General features: G+C 54.6%; 2 protein-coding genes across 2 annotated transcripts in view; one reads left to right on the plus strand and one right to left on the minus strand.

The window, feature by feature from the left end:
- Positions 1-4,947: 4,947 nt before the first annotated feature.
- Positions 4,948-12,415, minus strand: MFAP4 (microfibril associated protein 4). Its single transcript, XM_034073611.1, has 5 exons — positions 12,274-12,415; positions 10,145-10,305; positions 8,424-8,520; positions 7,610-7,792; positions 4,948-5,195 (listed from the first exon to the last, which is right to left on the minus strand). The coding sequence occupies exons 1-5, from the start codon at positions 12,413-12,415 to the stop codon at positions 4,948-4,950; spliced, it is 831 nt and encodes a 276-aa protein (XP_033929502.1).
- A 545-nt stretch (positions 12,416-12,960) lies between these two features.
- LOC117438150 (uncharacterized) overlaps positions 12,961-20,692 on the plus strand; it is a 14,692-nt gene continuing 6,960 nt past the window's right edge. Inside the window, exons 1-4 of the mRNA XM_034073612.1 lie at positions 12,961-13,095; positions 17,311-17,579; positions 19,958-20,053; positions 20,139-20,294. Coding sequence (XP_033929503.1) covers positions 12,961-13,095; positions 17,311-17,579; positions 19,958-20,053; positions 20,139-20,294 — 656 coding nt within the window. The remainder of the gene's footprint in view (positions 13,096-17,310; positions 17,580-19,957; positions 20,054-20,138; positions 20,295-20,692) is intronic.

The following is a 20,692-nucleotide window of genomic DNA, read 5'->3' on the forward strand; positions in this document are numbered from 1 at the left end:
AACAGCCCAAAAACACCTGAAAACAGCCCAAAACAGCCCAAAAACAGCCGAAAACACCCGGAAACAGCCCAAAAACAGCCGAAAACAGCCCAAAAACACCCGGAAACAGCCCAAAAACACCGGAAAACACCCCAAAACCATCCAAAAACACCCCAAAACAGACCAAAACACCCCAAAAAAAACCCAAAACTGGCAAAAACCCCCAGAAACACCCAAAAAGACCCTGAAAACACCCGGAAATAGCCCAAAACACCCCAAAAACAGCCAACCCCCCCCCCCAAACCCACCCTCCCGACCCCCCCCATGGGTCCAACCCCCAAGGACCAGGCAGGAGCCCCCATTAAAGTGGTGCTGCCCAAGGCTGAGTGTGAACTGGTGGAGGGTAATGGGGTAATGGGGTAATGGGGTAATGGGGGTAATGGGGTAATGGGGGTAATGGGGGTAATGGGGGTAATGGGGGTAATGGGGTAATGGGGGTAATGGGGTAATGGGGGTGATGGGGGGTAATGGGGGTAATGGGGGTAATGGGGTAATGGGGGTAATGGGGGTAATGGGGTAATGGGGGTAATGGGGTAATGGGGGTAATGGGGTAATGGGGGTGATGGGGGTAATGGGGGTAATGGGGGTAATGGGGTAATGGGGGTGATGGGGGTAATGGGGGTAATGGGGGTAATGGGGGTATTGGGGGTAATGGGGTAATGGGGTAATGGGGTAATGGGGTAATGGGGTAATGGGGGTAATGGGGTAATGGGGTAATGGGGGTAATGGGGTAATGGGGGTAATGGGGTAATGGGGGTAATGGGGGTAATGGGGGTAATGGGGTAATGGGGTTAATGGGGGTAATGGGGGTAATGGGGTAATGGGGGTAATGGGGTAATGGGGGTAATGGGGGTAATGGGGTAATGGGGGTAATGGGGTAATGGGGTAATGGGGTTAATGGGGGTAATGGGGTCTCCCCAAGACCCTCTAGACCCCCACAGACCCCACTGTGCCTCCTCAGCCAATCAGAACGTGTGTTTAATATGACGTCACGCCATCCAACGGGGGGGGGGGGTGTGCGTGTGTGCTGTGAGCAGCAGAGGGGAGGGTTTACCATTGGGATCAATAGGGGGCGCTGTTTGCCATTGGGATCAATAGGGGGTGCTCCTTACCATTAGGGTCAATAGGGAGTGCTGTTTACCATTGGGATCAATAGGGAGTGCTGTTTACCATTGGGATCAATAGGGGGCGCTGTTCGCCATTGGGATCAATAGGGGGTGCTGTTCGCCATTGGGATCAATAGGGAGTGCTGTTTACCATTGGGATCAATAGGGAGTGCTGTTTACCATTGGGATCAATAGGGGGCGCTGTTTACCATTGGGATCAATAGGGGGCGCTGTTTACCATTGGGATCAATAGGGAGTGCTGTTTGCCATTGGGATCAATAGGGGGTGCTGTTTACCATTAGGATCAATAGGGAGTGCTGTTTGCCATTAGGATCAATAGGGGGCGCTCGTTGCCATTGGGATCAATAGGGAGCATTGCTCGGTGGTACCACCAATAGGTGATGCTGTTGGGTTGTACCACCGATAGGGGGTGTTGCTTGGAGGACTGACCCCCTCCTGGAGGACTGACCCCTCCCCCCTCACAGGCGCCGGATCTTCATCTCGCTGCGCCGGAGCGAGTAGTGGAATCCCTTCCAGCGCGCCCAGTTGAGGCCGTTGCCATTGGGATCAATAGGGGGCGCTGTTTACCATTGGGATCAATAGGAGGCGCTGTTTGCCATTGGGATCAATAGGGAGTGCTGTTTACCATTGGGATCAATAGGGGGCGCTGTTTACCATTGGGATCAATAGGGGGCGCTGTTTACCATTGGGATCAATAGGGAGTGCTGTTTACCATTGGGATCAATAGGGGGTGCTGTTTGCCATTGGGATCAATAGGAGGCGCTGTTTACCATTGGGATCAATAGGGGGCGCTGTTTGCCATTGGGATCAATAGGGGGCGCTGTTTACCATTGGGATCAATAGGGGGTGCTGTTTACCATTGGGATCAATAGGGGGCGCTGTTTACCATTGGGATCAATAGGGAGTGCTGTTTACCATTGGGATCAATAGGGGGCGCTGTTTACCATTGGGATCAATAGGGAGTGCTGTTTGCCATTGGGATCAATAGGGAGTGCTGTTTACCATTGGGATCAATAGGGGGCGCTGTTTACCATTGGGATCAATAGGGAGTGCTGTTTACCATTGGGATCAATAGGGGGCGCTGTTTGCCATTGGGATCAATAGGGGGCGCTGTTTGCCATTGGGATCAATAGGGGGTGCTGTTTACCATTGGGATCAATAGGGGGCGCTGTTTACCATTGGGATCAATAGGGGGCGCTGTTTGCCATTGGGATCAATAGGGGGTGCTGTTTACCATTGGGATCAATAGGGGGCGCTGTTTACCATTGGGATCAATAGGGGGCGCTGTTTGCCATTGGGATCAATAGGGGGCGCTGTTTGCCATTGGGATCAATAGGGGGCGCTGTTTACCATTAGGATCAATAGGGGGCGCTCTTTGCCATTAGGAGCTATAGGGGGCGCTCGTTGCCATTGGGATCAATAGGGAGTGCTGTTTACCATTGGGATCAATAGGGGGCGCTCGTTGCCATTGGGATCAATAGGGGGCGCTCTATGCCATTAGGAGCTATAGGGGATGGTGTCTGGAGGACTGACCCCCAGGTGCTGCTGTCTGGAGGACTGTTTACCATTAGGGTCAATAGGGGGCGCTCGTTGCCATTAGGAGCTATAGGTGATGCTGTTGGGTTGTACCACCAATAGGGGGTGTTGCTTGGAGGACTGACCCCCCCCCGCTGGAGGACTGACCCCTCCCCCCTCACAGGCGCCGGATCTTCATCTCGCTGCGCTGGAGCGAGTAGTGGAATCCCTTCCAGCGCGCCCAGTTGAGGCCGTTGCCATAGGGATCAATAGGGAGTGCTGTTTACCATTGGGATCAATAGGGGGCGCTGTTTACCATTGGGATCAATAGGGAGTGCTGTTTACCATTGGGATCAATAGGAGGCGCTGTTTACCATTGGGATCAATAGGGGGCGCTGTTTGCCATAGCGATCAATAGGGGGCGCTCGTTGCCATTGGGATCAATAGGGGGCGCTGTTTGCCATTGGGATCAATAGGGGGCGCTGTTTACCATTGGGATCAATAGGGGGTGCTGTTTACCATTGGGATCAATAGGGGGCGCTGTTTACCATTGGGATCAATAGGAGGCGCTGTTTACCATTGGGATCAATAGGGGGCGCTGTTTGCCATAGCGATCAATAGGGGGCGCTCGTTGCCATTGGGATCAATAGGGGGCGCTGTTTGCCATTGGGATCAATAGGGGGCGCTGTTTACCATTGGGATCAATAGGGGGTGCTGTTTACCATTGGGATCAATAGGGAGTGCTGTTTGCCATTGGGATCAATAGGGAGTGCTGTTTACCATTGGGATCAATAGGGAGTGCTGTTTACCATTGGGATCAATAGGGAGTGCTGTTTACCATTGGGATCAATAGGGAGTGCTGTTTACCATTGGGATCAATAGGGGGCGCTGTTTGCCATTGGGATCAATAGGGGGCGCTGTTTACCATTAGGATCAATAGGGGGCGCTGTTTACCATTGGGATCAATAGGGGGCGCTGTTTACCATTGGGATCAATAGGGGGCGCTGTTTACCATTGGGATCAATAGGGGGCGCTGTTTGCCATTGGGATCAATAGGGGGCGCTCTTTACCATTAGCAGTAATAGGGAGCATTGCTTGGAGGACTGACCCCCAGGTGGCGCTGTTCGCCATTAGGAGCTATAGGGGGCGCTCGTTGCCATTGGGATCAATAGGGGGCGCTGTTTACCATTGGGATCAATAGGGGGCGCTCATTGCCATTAGGAGCTATAGGGGGCGCTGTTGGGTTGTACCACCGATAGGGGGTGTTGCTTGGAGGACTGACCCCCCCGCTGGAGGACTGACCCCCCCCGCTGGAGGACCGACCCCTCCCCCCTCACAGGCGCCGGATCTTCATCTCGCTGCGCCGGAGCGAGTAGTGGAATCCCTTCCAGCGCGCCCAGTTGAGGCCGTTGCCATTGGGATCAATAGGGAGTGCTGTTTGCCATTGGGATCAATAGGGAGTGCTGTTTGCCATTGGGATCAATAGGGAGTGCTGTTTACCATTGGGATCAATAGGGAGTGCTCTTTACCATTAGGATCCATAGGGGGCGCTCTTTGCCATAGCGATCAATAGGGGGCGCTCTTTACCATTAGGATCCATAGGGGGCGCTCTTTACCATTAGCAGTAATAGGGAGCATTGCTTGGAGGACTGACCCCCAGGTGGCGCTGTTTGCCATTGGGATCAATAGGGGGCGCTGTTTGCCATTAGGAGCTATAGGGGATGCTGTCTGGAGGACCAACCCCCATCTGGAGGACTGACCCCCCGCTGGAGGACTGACCCCTCCCCCCTCACAGGCGCCGGATCTTCATCTCGCTGCGCCGGAGCGAGTAGTGGAATCCCTTCCAGCGCGCCCAGTTGAGGCCGTTGCCATTGGGATCAATAGGGAGTGCTCTTTACCATTAGGATCAATAGGGGGCGCTCATTGCCATTGGGATCAATAGGGAGTGCTCTTTACCATTAGGATCAATAGGAGACGCTGTTCGCCATTGGGATCAATAGGGGGCGCTCTTTACCATTAGAAGCTATAGGGGATGCTGTTTGGAGGACTGACCCCCAGGTGCCGCTGTTTGCCATTGGGATCAATAGGGGGCGCTCTTTACCATTAGCATTAATAGGGAGCATTGCTTGGAGGACTGACCCCCAGCTGGAGGACTGACCCCCAGGTGCGGCTGTCTGGAGGACTGACCCCCAGGTTGCGCTGTCTGGAGGACCGACCCCCCCTCTGGAGGACTGACCCCCCCTCTGGAGGACTGACCCCTCCCCCCTCACAGGCGCCGGATCTTCATCTCGCTGCGCCGGAGCGAGTAGTGGAATCCCTTCCAGCGCGCCCAGTTGAGGCCGTTGCCATAGGACAGATGAGCTCCCCCCAGGTAGAAGCCGTTGAGGTTGGACAGGTGACAGCTCCGGAACCACCAGGCCCCAGATGATAGAGACGCGCAGCTCTGGGCAAACAGGTCCTGGTCCCGGTCGAAGGTGGAGAACTTCTGGCCGTGGTGGTAGCTCAGGGAGTCACCTGGGGGGGGAGGGGGGGGTGAGACCCATAAGTGTGGGGTGAGACCCATAACTGTGGGGCTGGAGCTGTATGTGTGGGGTGGGACCCATAAGTGTGGGGTGAGACCCATAAGTGTGGGGTGAGACCCATAAGTGTGGGGTGAGACCCATAAGTGTGGGGCTGGAGCTGTATGTGTGGGGTGAGACCCATAACTGTGGGGGGGACCCATAACAGGCAGTGACCCATAAGTGTGGGGCTGGAGCCGTATGTGTGGGGTGAGACCCATAAGTGTGGGGTGGGAGACATAAGTGTGGGGTGAGACCCATAAGTGTGGGGTGAGACCCATAAGTGTGGGGTGGGACCCATAAGTGTGGGGTGGGACCCATAAGTGTGGGGTGAGACCCATAAGTGTGGGGCTGGAGCCGTAAGTGTGGGGTGAGACCCATAAGTGTGGGGTGAGACCCATAAGTGTGGGGTGGGACCCATAAGTGTGGGGTGGGAGCCATAAGTGTGGGGTGAGACCCATAAGTGTGGGGTGAGACCCATAAGTGTGGGGTGGGAGACGTAACAGACCCATAAGTGTGGGGTGAGACCCATAAGTGTGGGGTGAGACCCATAAGTGTGGGGGGAGACCCATAAGTGTGGGGTGAGACCCATAAGTGTGGGGTGAGACCCATAAGTGCGGGGTGAGACCCATAAGTGTGGGGGGAGACCCATAAGTGTGGGTGAGACCCATAACAGGGAGTGACCCATAAGTGTGGGGTGAGACCCATAAGTGTGGGGGGAGACCCATAAGTGTGGGGTGAGACCCATAAGTGTGGGTGAGACCCATAACAGGGAGTGACCCATAAGTGTGGGGTGAGACCCATAAGTGTGGGGCTGGAGCCATATGTGTGGGGTGAGACCCATAAGTGTGGGGTGAGACCCATAAGTGTGGGGTGGGACCCATAAGTGTGGGGTGGGACCCATAAGTGTGGGGTGAGACCCATAAGTGTGGGGTGGGACCCATAAGTGTGGGGTGAGACCCATAAGTGTGGGGTGAGACCCATAAGTGTGGGGGGAGACCCATAAGTGTGGGGGGAGACCCATAAGTGTGGGGTGAGACCCATAAGTGTGGGGTGAGACCCATAAGTGTGGGGTGAGACCCATAAGTGTGGGGGGAGACCCATAAGTGTGGGGGGAGACCCATAAGTGTGGGGCAGGAGCTGTATGTGTGGGGTGAGACCCATAAGTGTGGGGGGAGACCCATATGTGTGGGGTGAGACCCATAAGTGTGGGGTGAGACCCATAAGTGTGCGGTGAGACCCATAAGTGTGGGGTGAGACCCATAAGTGTGGGGTGAGACCCATAAGTGTGGGGTGAGACCCATAAGTGTGGGGTGAGACCCATAAGTGTGAGGTGAGACCCATAAGTGTGGGGGGAGACCCATATGTGTGGGGTGAGACCCATAAGTGTGGGGTGAGACCCATAAGTGTGGGGTGAGACCCATAAGTGTGGGGCTGGAGCCGTATGTGTGGGGTGAGACCCATAAGTGTGGGGTGAGACCCATAAGTGTGGGGTGAGACCCATAACAGGGAGTGACCCATAAGTGTGGGGTGAGACCCATAACAGGGAGTGACCCATAAGTGTGGGGCTGGAGCCATAAGTGTGGGGTGAGACCCATAAGTGTGGGGGGAGACCCATAAGTGTGGGGTGAGACCCATAAGTGTGGGGCGGGAGCCATAAGTGTGGGGTGAGACCCATAAGTGTGGGGTGAGACCCATAAGTGTGGGGTGAGACCCATAACAGGGAGTGACCCATAAGTGTGGGGCAGGAGACATACATAGGTGTGGGGTGAGACCCATAAGTGTGGGGTGAGACCCATAAGTGTGGGGTGAGACCCATAACAGGGAGTGACCCATAAGTGTGGGGCAGGAGCCGTAAGTGTGGGGCAGGAGACATACATAGGTGTGGGGTGAGACCCATAAGTGTGGGGTGGGAGACGTAACAGACCCATAAGTGTGGGGCAGGAGCCGTAAGTGTGGGGCAGGAGGCATAAGTGGGGGGTGAGACCCATAAGTGTGGGGCAGGAGACATAACAGACCCATAAGTGTGGGGCAGGAGGCATAAGTGTGGGGCAGACCCATAAGTGTGGGGCAGGAGCCGTATGTGTGGGGTGAGACCCATAACTGTGGGGGGGACCCATAACAGGGAGTGACCCATAAGTGTGGGGGGGGAGACATAAGTGTGGGGTGGGAGACGTAACAGACCCATAAGTGTGGGGCAGGAGCTGTAAGTGTGGGGGGGGGGACACATAAGTGTGGGGTGGGAGACATAACAGCCCCCTAAGTGTGTGTCAGCCCCATAAGTGTGGCTCAGCCCCATAAGTGTGGCTCAGCCCCATAAGTGTGTCCTGCCCCATAAGTGTGGGTCAGCCCCACAAGTGCCCCCCCCACCTGCGCCTCCGTCGCGGAAGTCCTGCACGTGCAGACTGTATCCGTCCTCCTCAGCGCTCACAGCTCCAGGAGCCAACGCAAAGGATCCATAGGTGGCGGCTGCTGAGTTGTTCTGGAAGTCCTCGAGCTCCACACGCAGCTCATAGCGGCCCTGGAGGGTCAGCAGGTGCAGGCTCTGCAGCCCTATGGGGACATATGGGGTCTATAGGTCTCTATGGGTTCCTATAGGGGTCTATGGGGGTCTATGGGGCTCTATGGGGTGTCTATGGGGTGTCTATGGGGCTCTATGGGGTGTCTATGGGGTGTCTATGGGGCTCTATGGGGTGTCTATGGGGTGTCTATGGGGCTCTATGGGGTGTCTATGGGGCTCTATGGGGCTCTATAGGGCTCTATGGACTCTATGTATCCCTATAGCTCTCTATGGACTCTATGGACCCCTATAGGTCTCTATGGACTCTATGGACCCCTATAGGTCTCTATGGACTCTATGGATCCCTATGGACTCTATGGATCCCTATAGGTCTCTATGGACTCTATGGATCCCTATAGGTCTCTATGGACTCTATGGATCCCTATGGACTCTATGGATCCCTATAGGTCCCTATGGACTCTATGGATCCCTATGGACTCTATGGATCCCTATAGGTCTCTATGGACTCTATGGATCCCTATAGCTCTCTATGGACTCTATGGATCCCTATAGGTCTCTATGGACTCTATGGATCCCTATGGACTCTATGGATCCCTATAGGTCTCTATGGACTCTATAGATCCCTATGGACTCTATATGTCCCTATAGCCCCTATAGTCTCACCCAGCCAGTACTCTCCATCTGCTCTCCCGAATCCTCTCTTGTAGTCGTCCCATCCCCGGAAGAAGCTGACGGAGCCATTGAAGCGTTTCTGGAACACCTGCAATGGGAACCATAGGGTTCTATAGGGTGCTATAGGGTGTTATAGGGTGCTATAGGGTGCTATGGGGTGCTATAGGGTGCTATAGGGTGTTATAGGGTGCTATAGGGTGCTATGGGGTGCTATAGGGTGCTATAGGGTGCTATAGGGTGCTATAGGGTTCTATAGGGTGCTATGGGGTTCTATAGGGTGCTATAGGGTGCTATAGGGTGCTATGGGGTGTTATAGGGTTCTATAGGGTGCTATGGGGTGTTATAGGGTGCTATGGGGTGTTATAGGGTGCTATAGGGTGCTATAGAGTGCTATGGGGTGTTATAGGGTTCTATAGGGTGCTATGGGGTGTTATAGGGTGCTATGGGGTGTTATAGGGTGCTATAGGGTGCTATAGAGTGCTATGGGGTGTTATAGGGTGCTATAGGGTGCTATAGGGTGCTATAGGGTGCTATAGGGTTCTATAGGGTGCTATAGGGTGCTATAGGGTGCTATAGGGTGCTATAGGGTTCTATAGGTGCTATAGGGTGCTATAGGGTGCTATAGGGTTCTATAGGGTGCTATGGGGTTCTATAGGGTGCTATAGGGTGCTATAGGGTGCTATGGGGTGTTATAGGGTTCTATAGGGTGCTATGGGGTGTTATAGGGTGCTATAGGGTGCTATAGAGTGCTATGGGGTGTTATAGGGTTCTATAGGGTGCTATAGGGTGCTATAGGGTGCTATAGGTGCTATAGGGTGCTATAGGGTGCTATAGGGTTCTATAGGGTGCTATGGGGTTCTATAGGGTGCTGTAGGGTGCTATAGGGTGCTATGGGGTGTTATAGGGTTCTATAGGGTGCTATGGGGTTCTATAGGGTTCTATAGGGTGCTATAGGGCGCTATGGGGCTCTATAGGGTTCTATAGGGTGCTATAGGGCGCTATGGGGCTCTATAGGTCTCTATAGGGTGCTATAGGGCGCTATGGGGCTCTATAGGGTTCTATAGGGTGCTATAGGGCGCTATAGGGTGCTATAGGGTGGTATAGGGTGCTATAGGGTGCTATAGGTGCTATAGGGTGCTATAGGGCGCTATAGGGTGCTATAGGGTGCTATAGGGTGCTATAGGGTTCTATGGGGTGCTATAGGGTGCTATAGGGTGCTATAGGGTGCAATGGGGTGCTATAGGGTGCTATAGGGTGCATAGGGTGCTATAGGGTGGTATAGGGTGCTATAGGGTGCTATAGGGTTCTATAGGGCGGTATAGGGTGCTATAGGGTGCTATAGGGCTCTATAGGGTTCTATAGGGTTCTATAGGGTGCTATAGGGCTCTATAGGGTGCTACAGGGCTCTATAGGGTTCTATAGGTTTCTATAGGGTTCTATAGGGTTCTATGTGGATGCTATAGGGTTCTATGTGGATGCTATAGGGTTCTATAGGGTGCTATAGGGTTCTATAGGGTTCTATAGGTCTCTATAGGGCTCTATGGGGATGCTATAGGGTTCTATGGGGATGCTATAGGGTGCTATAGGGTGCTATAGGTCTCTATAGGTCTCTATAGGTCTCTATAGGTCTCTATAGGTCTCTATACGTCTCTATAGGTCTCTATAGGTCTCTATAGGTCTCTATAGGTCTCTATAGGGCTCTATAGTGTTACCGTCCAGACGTGCCCCTCAGTGCGCATGTCACAGTAGACGGGCACGGGCGCGGCCCCTCCCCCCGCCGGGTAGATCAGGTGGACGCCGTCGGCGCGCGCCCCCCGCGCGTGCACGTCCTGGCAGTCCCGGGGGGGGGGCGGCGGGCACGCGGGGGGCGGGGCTGGGGGCGGGGCCAACGGGGTCACGTGGGGTAATGGGAACCAATGGAGACCAATGGAGCTCAATGGAGCCCAATGGGACCCAATGGAGCTCAATGGGACCCAATGGAGACCAATGGGAACCAATGGAGCTCAATGGGACCCAATGGGAACCAATGGGACCCAATGGGAACCAATGGAGCTCAATGGGACCCAATGGAGACCAATGGAGACCAATGGGACCCAATGGAGCCCAATGGGACCCAATGGACACCAATGGACACCAATGGGAGCCAATGGGACCAATGGGACCAATGGAGCCCAATGGAGTCCAATGGAGTCCAATGGAGACCAATGGGACCCAATGAGACCCAATGGGACCAATGGGGCTCAATGGGACCCAATGGACACCAATGGGAGCCAATGGACACCAATGGGACCCAATGGGACCAATGGAGCCCAATGGAAACCAATGGGACCAATGGAGCTCAATGGGACCCAATGGGACCAATGGAGCCCAATGGAGCCCAATGGGAACCAATGGGAACCAATGGAGCTCAATGGGACCCAATGGAAACCAATGGGAACCAATGGAGGCCAATGGAGCTCAATGGAGCCCAATGGAGCCCAATGGGAACCAATGGAGCCCAATGGAGCCCATATACCATTTATATCCCATGCATCCCATATATTCCATGTATCCCATGTTATCCCATGTGTCCCATGTATCCCATATATCCCAGTGTATCCCATGCATCCCATGTGTCCCATGCATCCCATATATCCCATGTATCCCATGCATCCCATATATCCCAGTGTATCCCATGCATCCCATGTGTCCCATGCATCCCATATATCCCATGTATCCCATATATCCCATATATCCCAATGTATCCCATGCACCCCCTGTATCCATGGCTCCCATGTATCCCATCTATCCCATGTGCCCTATGGGTCACATATCCCCCATACCCATCCAGCCTCTGCATCCCTGTATCCCATATGGACCATATCCATACCCATATCCCATTTCATTCCCCATATATCCCATAGCCCATATCCCATACCCAATATCCCATATATCCCATTTATCCCATATCCCATATATCCCATATAACCCATATCCCATATATCCCATGTATCCCATACATTCCATACATCCCATATACCCCGTATCCCATGTATCCCATACATTCCATACATCCCATATACCCCATATCCCATGTATCCCATACATCCCATTATCCCATACATCCCATATACCCCATATATCCCATATACCCCATATCCCATACATCCCATACATCCCATATACCCCATATACCCCCCATCCCACCCACCCCATTGCGCCCCCCCCCACTGCTCACCATGGGGGTCAATGGGCTGCCCCTGCCCCAGTGCCACCAGTGCCACCAGTACAGCCACAGCCAGCACCTGCAGGGGTCATAGGGGGGTCATATAGGGGTAGATAGGGGCTAAGGGGCCATATAGGGGCCATATGGGAGTATATAGGGGCAATATGGGGGTATATAGGGGTAATATAGGGGTCATATGGGGTTATAGAGGGGCCATATGGGAGCCATATGGGGATCGTATAGGGGCCGTGTAGGGGCTATGGGGCTATATGGGGCCATATGGAGGTATATAGGGGCCATATAGGGATCTAATAGGGGTTATGGGGCCATATAGGGGCCATATGGGGGTATATACGGGCCATATAGGGGGATATAGGGGCCATACAGGGGCTATGGGGCCGCATATAGGGGCCATTTGGGGGCCATATAGGGGCTATGGGGCCATATAGGGGCCATATGGGGGTATATACGGGCCATATAGGGGGATATAGGGGCCATACAGGGGCTATGGGGCCGCATAGGGCAGGCTATGGAGCACGGAGGGATGGGGAGAGGGGCCCTATAGGGTATATGGGGGGGTGAGGACCCTATAGGGGCCCCTATAGAGCCCTATGGGGCGGGGGGGGGTCCCGTTACCTCCATGGCGGCCGGAGCTGCTCTGGATGGGACGGGAAGAGGCCCCTATAGGGGCGCTGGGAACAATGGGGGCCCCTATAGGGGGCAGGAGCCTTGGGCCCGCCCCTTTATAGGGGAAGGAGGCCGAGCCCGGGCTGTCCATAGGGGGAGCACCCTATAGAATCCCCCCTATAGGGCCCTATAGCCTTAACCCCCTCTATAGGGCCTATAGGCCGAGCCCCATTGATCTATAGGGCCCGTCCCCTTAACCGCGCCCCTCTATAGGGCAAAGAGCGACCATCAGTGCCCCCTATAGGGGCTTTACCCTTAGCCCCGCCCATCTATAGGGCCTGCGCCCTTAGCCCCGCCCCCCTATAGGGCGCTCTATGGGGCCCGGAGCCTTGGCCCCGCCCCCCCGTGGGGCCCGCTGGCCTGCGGGCGGTGTCCGCTCACAAGATGGCGGCCGCGCGCGGAGCACGCCGGGAGTTGTAGTTCCCCACGGGAGCCGGCCCATAGGGATCAACGGGGAGCGGACTACAACTCCCGGCGTGCACCACGGCGGAGCGGCGGCCGGAGCAGCCACAAGATGGCGGCCGCGCGCGGGGCACCATGGGAGTTGTAGTCCACCTCCCGTTGTACTCTATGGATAGGCTCCCATAGGGAACTACATTTCCCGTCGTGCCCCGCGCGGCCGCAGCGGCCCCGCGCATGCGCACCGGGCGCGGCGGGGCAGTCCGCGCCGTCGGCCGGAAGAGGAGGAGGTGTCTCGTGGCGTCGCTCCGCGTTCCGGGTGTCGGAGCCTCAGCGGCCGCGGACGGAGCTCGTTGGGCCCCATCGGAGCCGGTGAGGACCCGGGGGGGGGCGTTTGGGCCGTTAACGGCCGTTAACGACCGTTATTGACCGTTAGCGACCGTTAACGGCCGTTGGATGGGGGGGGGGGGTGTGGAGGGTGCGGGTTCCTGAGGGGAAATGGCGGCTTCTGAGGGGGAAGAGGGACTTAAAGGGGGGGGGGGAGGGGGTTTTGAGGGAAAAAGAGGCGGATTTGGGAAAAGGGGATGGGGAAAGAGGTTTTGGGGGGGAAATGGGATCGGGGGGTGAGGGGAAAGTGGGATTTGTGAGGGGAAAAGTGGGATTTATGAGGGGAAAAGTGGGATTTGTGAGGGGAAAAGTGGGATTTGTGAGGGGAAAAGTGGGATTTGTGAGGGAAAAAGTGGGATTTATATGGGAAAAAGTGGGATTTGTGAGGGGAAAAGTGGGATTTGTGAGGGGAAAAGTGGGATTTGTGAGGGGAAAAGTGGGATTTGTGAGGGGAAAAGTGGGATTTGTGAGGGGAAAAAGTGGGATTTGTGAGGGGAAAAGTGGGATTTATATGGGAAAAAGTGGGATTTGTGAGGGAAAAAGTGGGATTTGTGAGGGGAAAAGTGGGATTTGTGAGGGGAAAAGTGGATTTGTGAGGGGAAAAGTGGGATTTGTGAGGGGAAAAGTGGGATTTGTGAGGGAAAAAGTGGGATTTGTGAGGGAAAAAGTGGGATTTGTGAGGGAAAAAGTGGGATTTATGAGGGGAAAAGTGGGATTTGTGAGGGAAAAAGTGGGATTAATGAGGGGAAAAGTGGGATTTATATGGGAAAAAGTGGGATTTGTGAGGGAAAAAGTGGGATTTGTGAGGGAAAAAGTGGGATTTATGAGGGGAAAAGTGGGATTTGTGAGGGAAAAAGTGGGATTTATATGGGAAAAAGTGGGATTTGTGAGGGAAAAAGTGGGATTTGTGAGGGAAAAGTGGGATTTATATGGGAAAAAGTGGGATTTATGAGGGGAAAAGTGGGATTTGTGAGGGAAAAAGTGGGATTTGTGAGGGAAAAAGTGGGATTTGTGAGGGAAAAGTGGGATTTATGAGGGAAAAAGTGGGATTTGTGAGGGAAAAAGTGGGATTTATATGGGAAAAAGTGGGATTTTTATGGGAAAAAGTGGGATTTTTGAGGGGAAAAGTGGGATTTGTGAGGGAAAAGTGGGATTTATATGGGAAAAAAGTGGGATTTATTGAGGGAAAAAAGTGGGATTTATATGGGAAAAAGTGGGATTTATATGGGAAAAAGTGGGATTTATGAGGGGAAAAGTGGGATTTGTGAGGGAAAAAGTGGGATTTGTGAGGGGAAAAGTGGGATTTATATGGGAAAAAGTGGGATTTATATGGGAAAAAGTGGGATTTGTGAGGGAAAAAGTGGGATTTATATGGGAAAAAGTGGGATTTGTGAGGGGAAAAGTGGGATTTGTGAGGGAAAAGTGGGATTTATATGGGAAAAAGTGGGATTTATGAGGGGAAAAGTGGGATTTATGAGGGAAAAAGTGGGATTTGTGAGGGAAAAGTGGGATTTATATGGGAAAAAGTGGGATTTATGAGGGGAAAAGTGGGATTTGTGAGGGAAAAAGTGGGATTTGTGAGGGAAAAAGTGGGATTTGTGAGGGAAAAGTGGGATTTATGAGGGAAAAAGTGGGATTTGTGAGGGAAAAGTGGGATTTATATGGGAAAAAGTGGGATTTATGAGGGAAAAAGTGGGATTTATATGGGAAAAAGTGGGATTTATATGGGAAAAAGTGGGATTTGTGAGGGGAAAAGTGGGATTTGTGAGGGGAAAAGTGGGATTTGTGAGGGGAAAAGTGGGATTTATATGGGAAAAAGTGGGATTTATATGGGAAAAAGTGGGATTTGTGAGGGGAAAAGTGGGATTTATATGGGAAAAAGTGGGATTTATATGGGAAAAAGTGGGATTTGTGAGGGAAAAAGTGGGATTTGTGAGGGAAAAAGTGGGATTTGTGAGGGGAAAAGTGGGATTTGTGAAGGAAAAAGTGGGATTTATATGGGAAAAAGTGGGATTTGTGAGGGAAAAAGTGGGATTTATGAGGGGAAAAGTGGGATTTATATGGGAAAAAGTGGGATTTATATGGGAAAAAGTGGGATTTGTGAGGGGAAAAGTGGGATTTGTGAGGGGAAAAGTGGGATTTATGAGGGGGAAAGTGGGATTTGTGAGGGGAAAAGTGGGATTTATATGGGAAAAAGTGGGATTTATGAGGGAAAAAGTGGGATTTATATGGGAAAAAGTGGGATTTATGAGGGGAAAAGTGGGATTTATATGGGAAAAAGTGGGATTTATGAGGGGAAAAGTGGGATTTATGAGGGAAAACAGGGACCAGGGATGTGGGCCTGGGGCCTCCATCAGGGGTGAATGGAGGGGTATGGGGGGTGAATGGGGGATAGAGGGGGTATGAAAGGGGGGTACAGAAGGGGTATGGAGTGAGGTAATGGGGAGGGGGGTGTAAAGGGGACATAGAGGGGGTATTAAGGAGGGGTATTTAGAGGGGGGTATTAAGGAGGGGTATTTAGAGGGGGGTATTAAGGAGGGGTATTTAGAGGGGGGTATTAAGGAGGGGTATTTAGAGGGGGGTATTAAGGAGGGGTATTTAGAGGGGGGTATTAAGGAGGGGTATTTAGAGGGGGGTATTAAGGAGGGGTATTTAGAGGGGGTATTAAGGAGGGGTATTTAGAGGGGGGTATTAAGGAGGGGTATTTAGAGGGGGGTATTAAGGAGGGGTATTTAGAGGGGGTACAAAGGAGGGTAAAAGGAGGTGCATAGAGAGGGTATAAAGGGGGACATAGAGGAGGAATTAAAGGGGTATATGGAGGGGTATGAGGGGGTGCATAGAGGGGGGTTATAAGGGGGTACAGAGGGGGCATAAGGGGGGTACAGGGGGGGGATATAAAGGGGTTATGTAGAGGGGTATAAGGGGGTTACATAGAGGGGTATAAGGGGGGTCTATAGAGGGGTATAAGGGGGGTCTATAGAGGGAATATAAAGGGGTTATGTAGAGGGGTATAAGGGGGTTACATAGAGGGGTATAAGGGGGTTATATAGAGGGGTATAAGGGGGGTCTATAGAGGGAATATAAAGGGGTTATGTAGAGGGGTATAAGGGGGTTACATAGAGGGGTATAAGGGGGTTATATAGAGGGGTATAAGGGGGTTACATAGACGAGTATAAGGGGGTTACATAGAGGGGTCTAAGGGGGTTACATAGAGGGGTATAAAGGGGGTCTATAGAGGGAATATAAAGGGGTTACATAGAGGGGTATAAGGGGGTTACATAGAGGGTTATAAAGGGATTACATAGACGAGTATAAGGGGGTTACATAGAGGGGTATAAGGGGGGTCTATAGAGTGAATATAAAGGGGTTCCATAGAGGGCTCTAAGGGGTTCCATAGAGGGCTCTAAGGGGTTCCATAGAGGGCTCTAAGGGGGTTCCATAGAGGGCCCTAAGGGGGTTCCATAGAGGGCCCTAAGGGGGTTCCATAGAGGGCCCTAAGGGGGTTCCATAGAGGGCCCTAAGGGGGTTCCATAGAGGGCTCTAAGGGGGTTCCATAGAGGGCTCTAAGGGGTTCCATAGAGGGCCCTAAGGGGGTTCCATAGAGGGCTCTAAGGGGGTTCCATAGAGGGCTCTAAGGGGGTTCCATAGAGGGCTCTAAGGGGGTTCCATAGAGGGCTCTAAGGGGTTCCATAGAGGGCTCTAAGGGGTTTCCATAGAGGGCTCTAAGGGGGTTCCATAGAGGGCCCTAAGGGGGTTCCATAGAGGGCCCTAAGGGGGTTCCATAGAGGGCTCTAAGGGGTTACCTAGAGGGCTCTAAGGGGGTTCCATAGAGGGCCCTAAGGGGGTTCCATAGAGGGCTCTAAGGGGGTTCCATAGAGGGCTCTAAGGGGGTTCCATAGAGGGCTCTAAGGGGGTTCCATAGAGGGCTCTAAGGGGGTTCCATAGAGGGCTCTAAGGGGGTTCCATAGAGGGCCCTAAGGGGGTTCCATAGAGGGCTCTAAGGGGGTTCCATAGAGGGCTCTAAGGGGGTTCCATAGAGGGCTCTAAGGGGGTTCCATAGAGGGCTCTAAGGGGGTTCCATAGAGGGCTCTAAGGGGGTTCCATAGAGGGCTCTAAGGGGTTACCTATAGGGCTGTCAGGGTGTCCAGAGGCGGTGCTGAGGGGGGGGGGGCGGGGGGTCCCTGACCTGCCCCCCCGCAGGCCCCGGCCGCGGCGCCCACCATGTACAATGGGATCGGGCTGGCCACGCCGCGGGGCAGCGGCACCAACGGCTACGTCCAGCGCAACCTCTCGGCCCTGCGGCACAAGAAGGGGGGCGGCCCCGAGCCCCCCCCCCCCGGCGAGGAGGAGCTGCGCAGGCTGGAGGCCGGGCTGGCCAAGAGGCCCAACCCTGACATCCTGGATCACCAGCGCAAGAGGAAGGTGGAGCTGAAATGCCTGGAGCTCACCGAGCTCATGGAGGAGCAGGGGTGAGTGCTGGGGGCCTATACGCACCTATAGGATCCTTATAGACACTTATAGCATCCTTATAGACACTTACAGGGTTCTTATAGATACCTTTGGGAGACCCTAAATACAGCTCTGCAATGCCTGGAGCTCACTGAGCTCATGGAGGAGCAGGGGTGAGTGGCTGGGGGCCTATAGATATCAATGGGGGCCCTATAGACATGTATGGGAGACCCTAAGTACCCCTAAATACAGCTCTGCAATGCCTGGAGCTCACCGAGCTCATGGAGGAGCAGGGGTGAGCACCTGGGGCCCTATAGACATCAATGGGTCTGAGATAGGCATCTATGGGATTTTTATAAACATCTATAGGACCTTTATAGACACTTATAGGACCCTTATAGGTGCTTATAGGCCCCTTCCAGACACTTATGGGACCCTTATAGACACCTGTAGGACCCTTATAGGCACTTATGGGATTGCCCCCCCTAAACCCCATTTGTGCCCCCCAACACCCCCTTTGCCCCCCCTAAACCCCCTTTGTGCCCCCCTAAACCCCCTTTGTGCCCCCCTAAACCCCCTTTGTGCCCCCCATAAACCCCCTTTGTGCCCCCCTAAAACCCCCTTGGTGCCCCCCAACACCCCCTTTGTGCCCCCCAACACCCCTTTGTGCCCCCAACACCCCCTTTGCCCCCCCTAAACCCCCTTTGTGCCCCCCTAACCCCCTTTACCCCCCCTAAACCCCCTTTACCCCCCCTAAACCCCCCTTTGTGCCCCCCAACACCCCTTTACACCCCCCTAAACCCCCTTTACCCCCCCCTAAACCCCCCTTTGTTCCCCCTAAACCCCCTTTGTGCCCCCCTACAACCCCTTTGTGCCCCCCTAAACCCCCTTTGTGCCCCCCTAAACCCCCTTTAACCCCCCCTAAACCCCCTTTAACCCCCCCTAAACCCCCCTTTGTGCCCCCCTAAACCCCCTTTGTGCCCCCCAAAACCCCCTTTGTGCCCCCCTAAAACCCCCCTTTGTGCCCCCCTAAACCCCCTTTGTGCCCCCCAACACCCCCTTTACCCCCCCTAAACCCCCTTTGTGCCCCCCTAAACCCCCTTTGTGGCCCCCTAAACCCCCTTTGTGCCCCCAACACCCCCTTTGTGCCCCCCTACACCCCCTTTACCCCCCCTAAACCCCCCTTTGTGCCCCCCTAAACCCCCTTTGTGCCCCCTAAACCCCCTTTGTGCCCCCCTAAACCCCCTTTGTGCCCCCCTAAACCCCCTTTGTGCCCCCCAACAACCCCCTTTGTGCCCCCTAAACCCCCTTTGTGCCCCCCTAAACCCCCTTTGTGCCCCCCTAACCCCCCTTTGTGCCCCCCTAAACCCCCTTTACCCCCCCTAAACCCCCTTTGTGCCCCCCAACACCCCCTTTGTGCCCCCCTAAACCCCCTTTACCCCCCCTAAACCCCCTTTGTGCCCCCCTAAACCCCCTTTGGTGCCCCCCTAAACCCCCTTTGTGCCCCCCTAAACCCCCCTTTGTGCCCCCCAACACCCCCTTTACCCCCCTAAACCCCCTTTGTGCCCCCCTAAAACCCCCTTTACTCCCCCTAAACCCCCTTTGTGCCCCCTAAACCCCCCTTTGTGCCCCCCTAAACCCCCTTTATATGCCCCCCAACACCCCCTTTGCCCCCCCTAAACCCCCTTTGCCCCCCTAAACCCCCTTTGTGCCCCCCTAAACCCCCTTTGTGCCCCCCTAAACCCCCCTTTACCCCCCCTAAACCCCCTTTGTGCCCCCCAACACCCCCTTTGTGCCCCCCTAAACCCCCTTTGCCCCCCTAAACCCCCTTTGTGCCCCCCTAAACCCCCTTTGTGCCCCCTAAACCCCCTTTACCCCCCCTAAACCCCCTTTGTGCCCCCTAAACCCCCTTTGTGCCCCCCAACACCCCTTTACCCCCCCTAAACCCCCTTTGTGCCCCTAAAAACCCCCCTTTGTGCCCCCTAAACCCCCTTTGCCCCCCCATAACCCCCTTTGTGCCCCCCTAAACCCCCTTTGTGCCCCCATAAACCCCTTTACCCCCCTAAAACCCCCTTTGCCCCCCTAAACCCCCTTTGTGCCCCCCTAAACCCCCTTTGTGCCCCCCAACACCCCCTTTGTGCCCCCTAAACCCCCTTTGTGCCCCCTAAACCCCCTTTGTGCCCCCCTAAACCCCCTTTGTGCCCCCCTAAACCCCCCTTTGTGCCCCCCTAAACCCCCTTTAACCCCCCTAAACCCCCTTTACCCCCCCTAAACCCCCTTTGTGCCCCCCTAAAACCCCCTTTGTGCCCCTAAAACCCCCTTTACCCCCCCTAAACCCCCTTTACCCCCCCTAAACCCCCTTTGGTGCCCCCCTAAAACCCCCTTTGTGCCCCCCCAGCTACGCCGAGGGCGAGATCCAGGAGAAGGTGGCCACGTTCCGCATGATGCTGCTGGAGAAGGACGTGGCCTTGGGGGAACCCGAGCAGAAACCAACGTGAGCCCCCCCCTAAACCCCCCCCAAACCCCATTACCACCCCATTACCACCCCATTAACCCCATCCCATTGCCCCCCATTATAGGGTGACAGAGACCCACCAGCTGGCTGAGGCCAATGAGAGGAAGAACGAGAGGCTGCGGGCGGCCTTTGGGATCAGTGACTCCTATGTGGATGGCAGCGCCTTTGACCCCAGCCGCCGAGCCAAGGAGACCCCCCCCGAGCCCCCCAACCCGGCCCCGTAAGCACAGGGGGGTTTGGGGGTGCAGGGGGGGGGTTTGGGGGTGCAGGGGGGGGGTTTGGGGGTGCAAAGGGGGGTTTGGGGGTGCAAAGGGGGGGGTTTGGGGGTGCAAAGGGGGGGGTTTGGGGGTGTAAAGGGGGGGGTTTGGGGGTGTAAAGGGGTTTGGGGGGTACAAAGGGGGGGTTTGGGGGTGCAAAGGGGGGGGGGGGTTTGGGGGTGCAAAGGGGTTTGGGGGTACAAAGGGGGGGGTTTGGGTGTGCAAAGGGGGTTTGGGGTACACAAGGGGGGGGGTTTGGGGGTGCAAAGGGGGGGTTTGGGGGGTGTAAAGGGGGGGGTTTGGGGGTGCAAAAGGGGGGGTTTGGGGGGTACAAAAGGGGGGGGGGTTGGGGGTGCAAAGG

The sequence above is a fragment of the Melopsittacus undulatus genome (genome assembly GCF_012275295.1).
Source record: "Melopsittacus undulatus isolate bMelUnd1 chromosome 29 unlocalized genomic scaffold, bMelUnd1.mat.Z SUPER_29_unloc_1, whole genome shotgun sequence".
Classification (NCBI taxonomy): domain Eukaryota; kingdom Metazoa; phylum Chordata; class Aves; order Psittaciformes; family Psittaculidae; genus Melopsittacus; species Melopsittacus undulatus.

Coding starts and splice junctions, on each gene's coding strand:
- MFAP4 (XM_034073611.1), bottom strand. CDS start 12,415: ATGGACAGCCCGGGCTCGGCCTCCTTCCCCTATAAAGGGGCGGGCCCA. Junction 7,793..8,423: donor AGATGGAGAGTACTGGCTGG/GTGAGACTATAG, acceptor ATGTCCCCATAG/GGCTGCAGAGCCTGCACCTG. Junction 5,196..7,609: donor CTTCCGCGACGGAGGCGCAG/GTGGGGGGGGCA, acceptor CTCCCCCCCCAG/GTGACTCCCTGAGCTACCAC.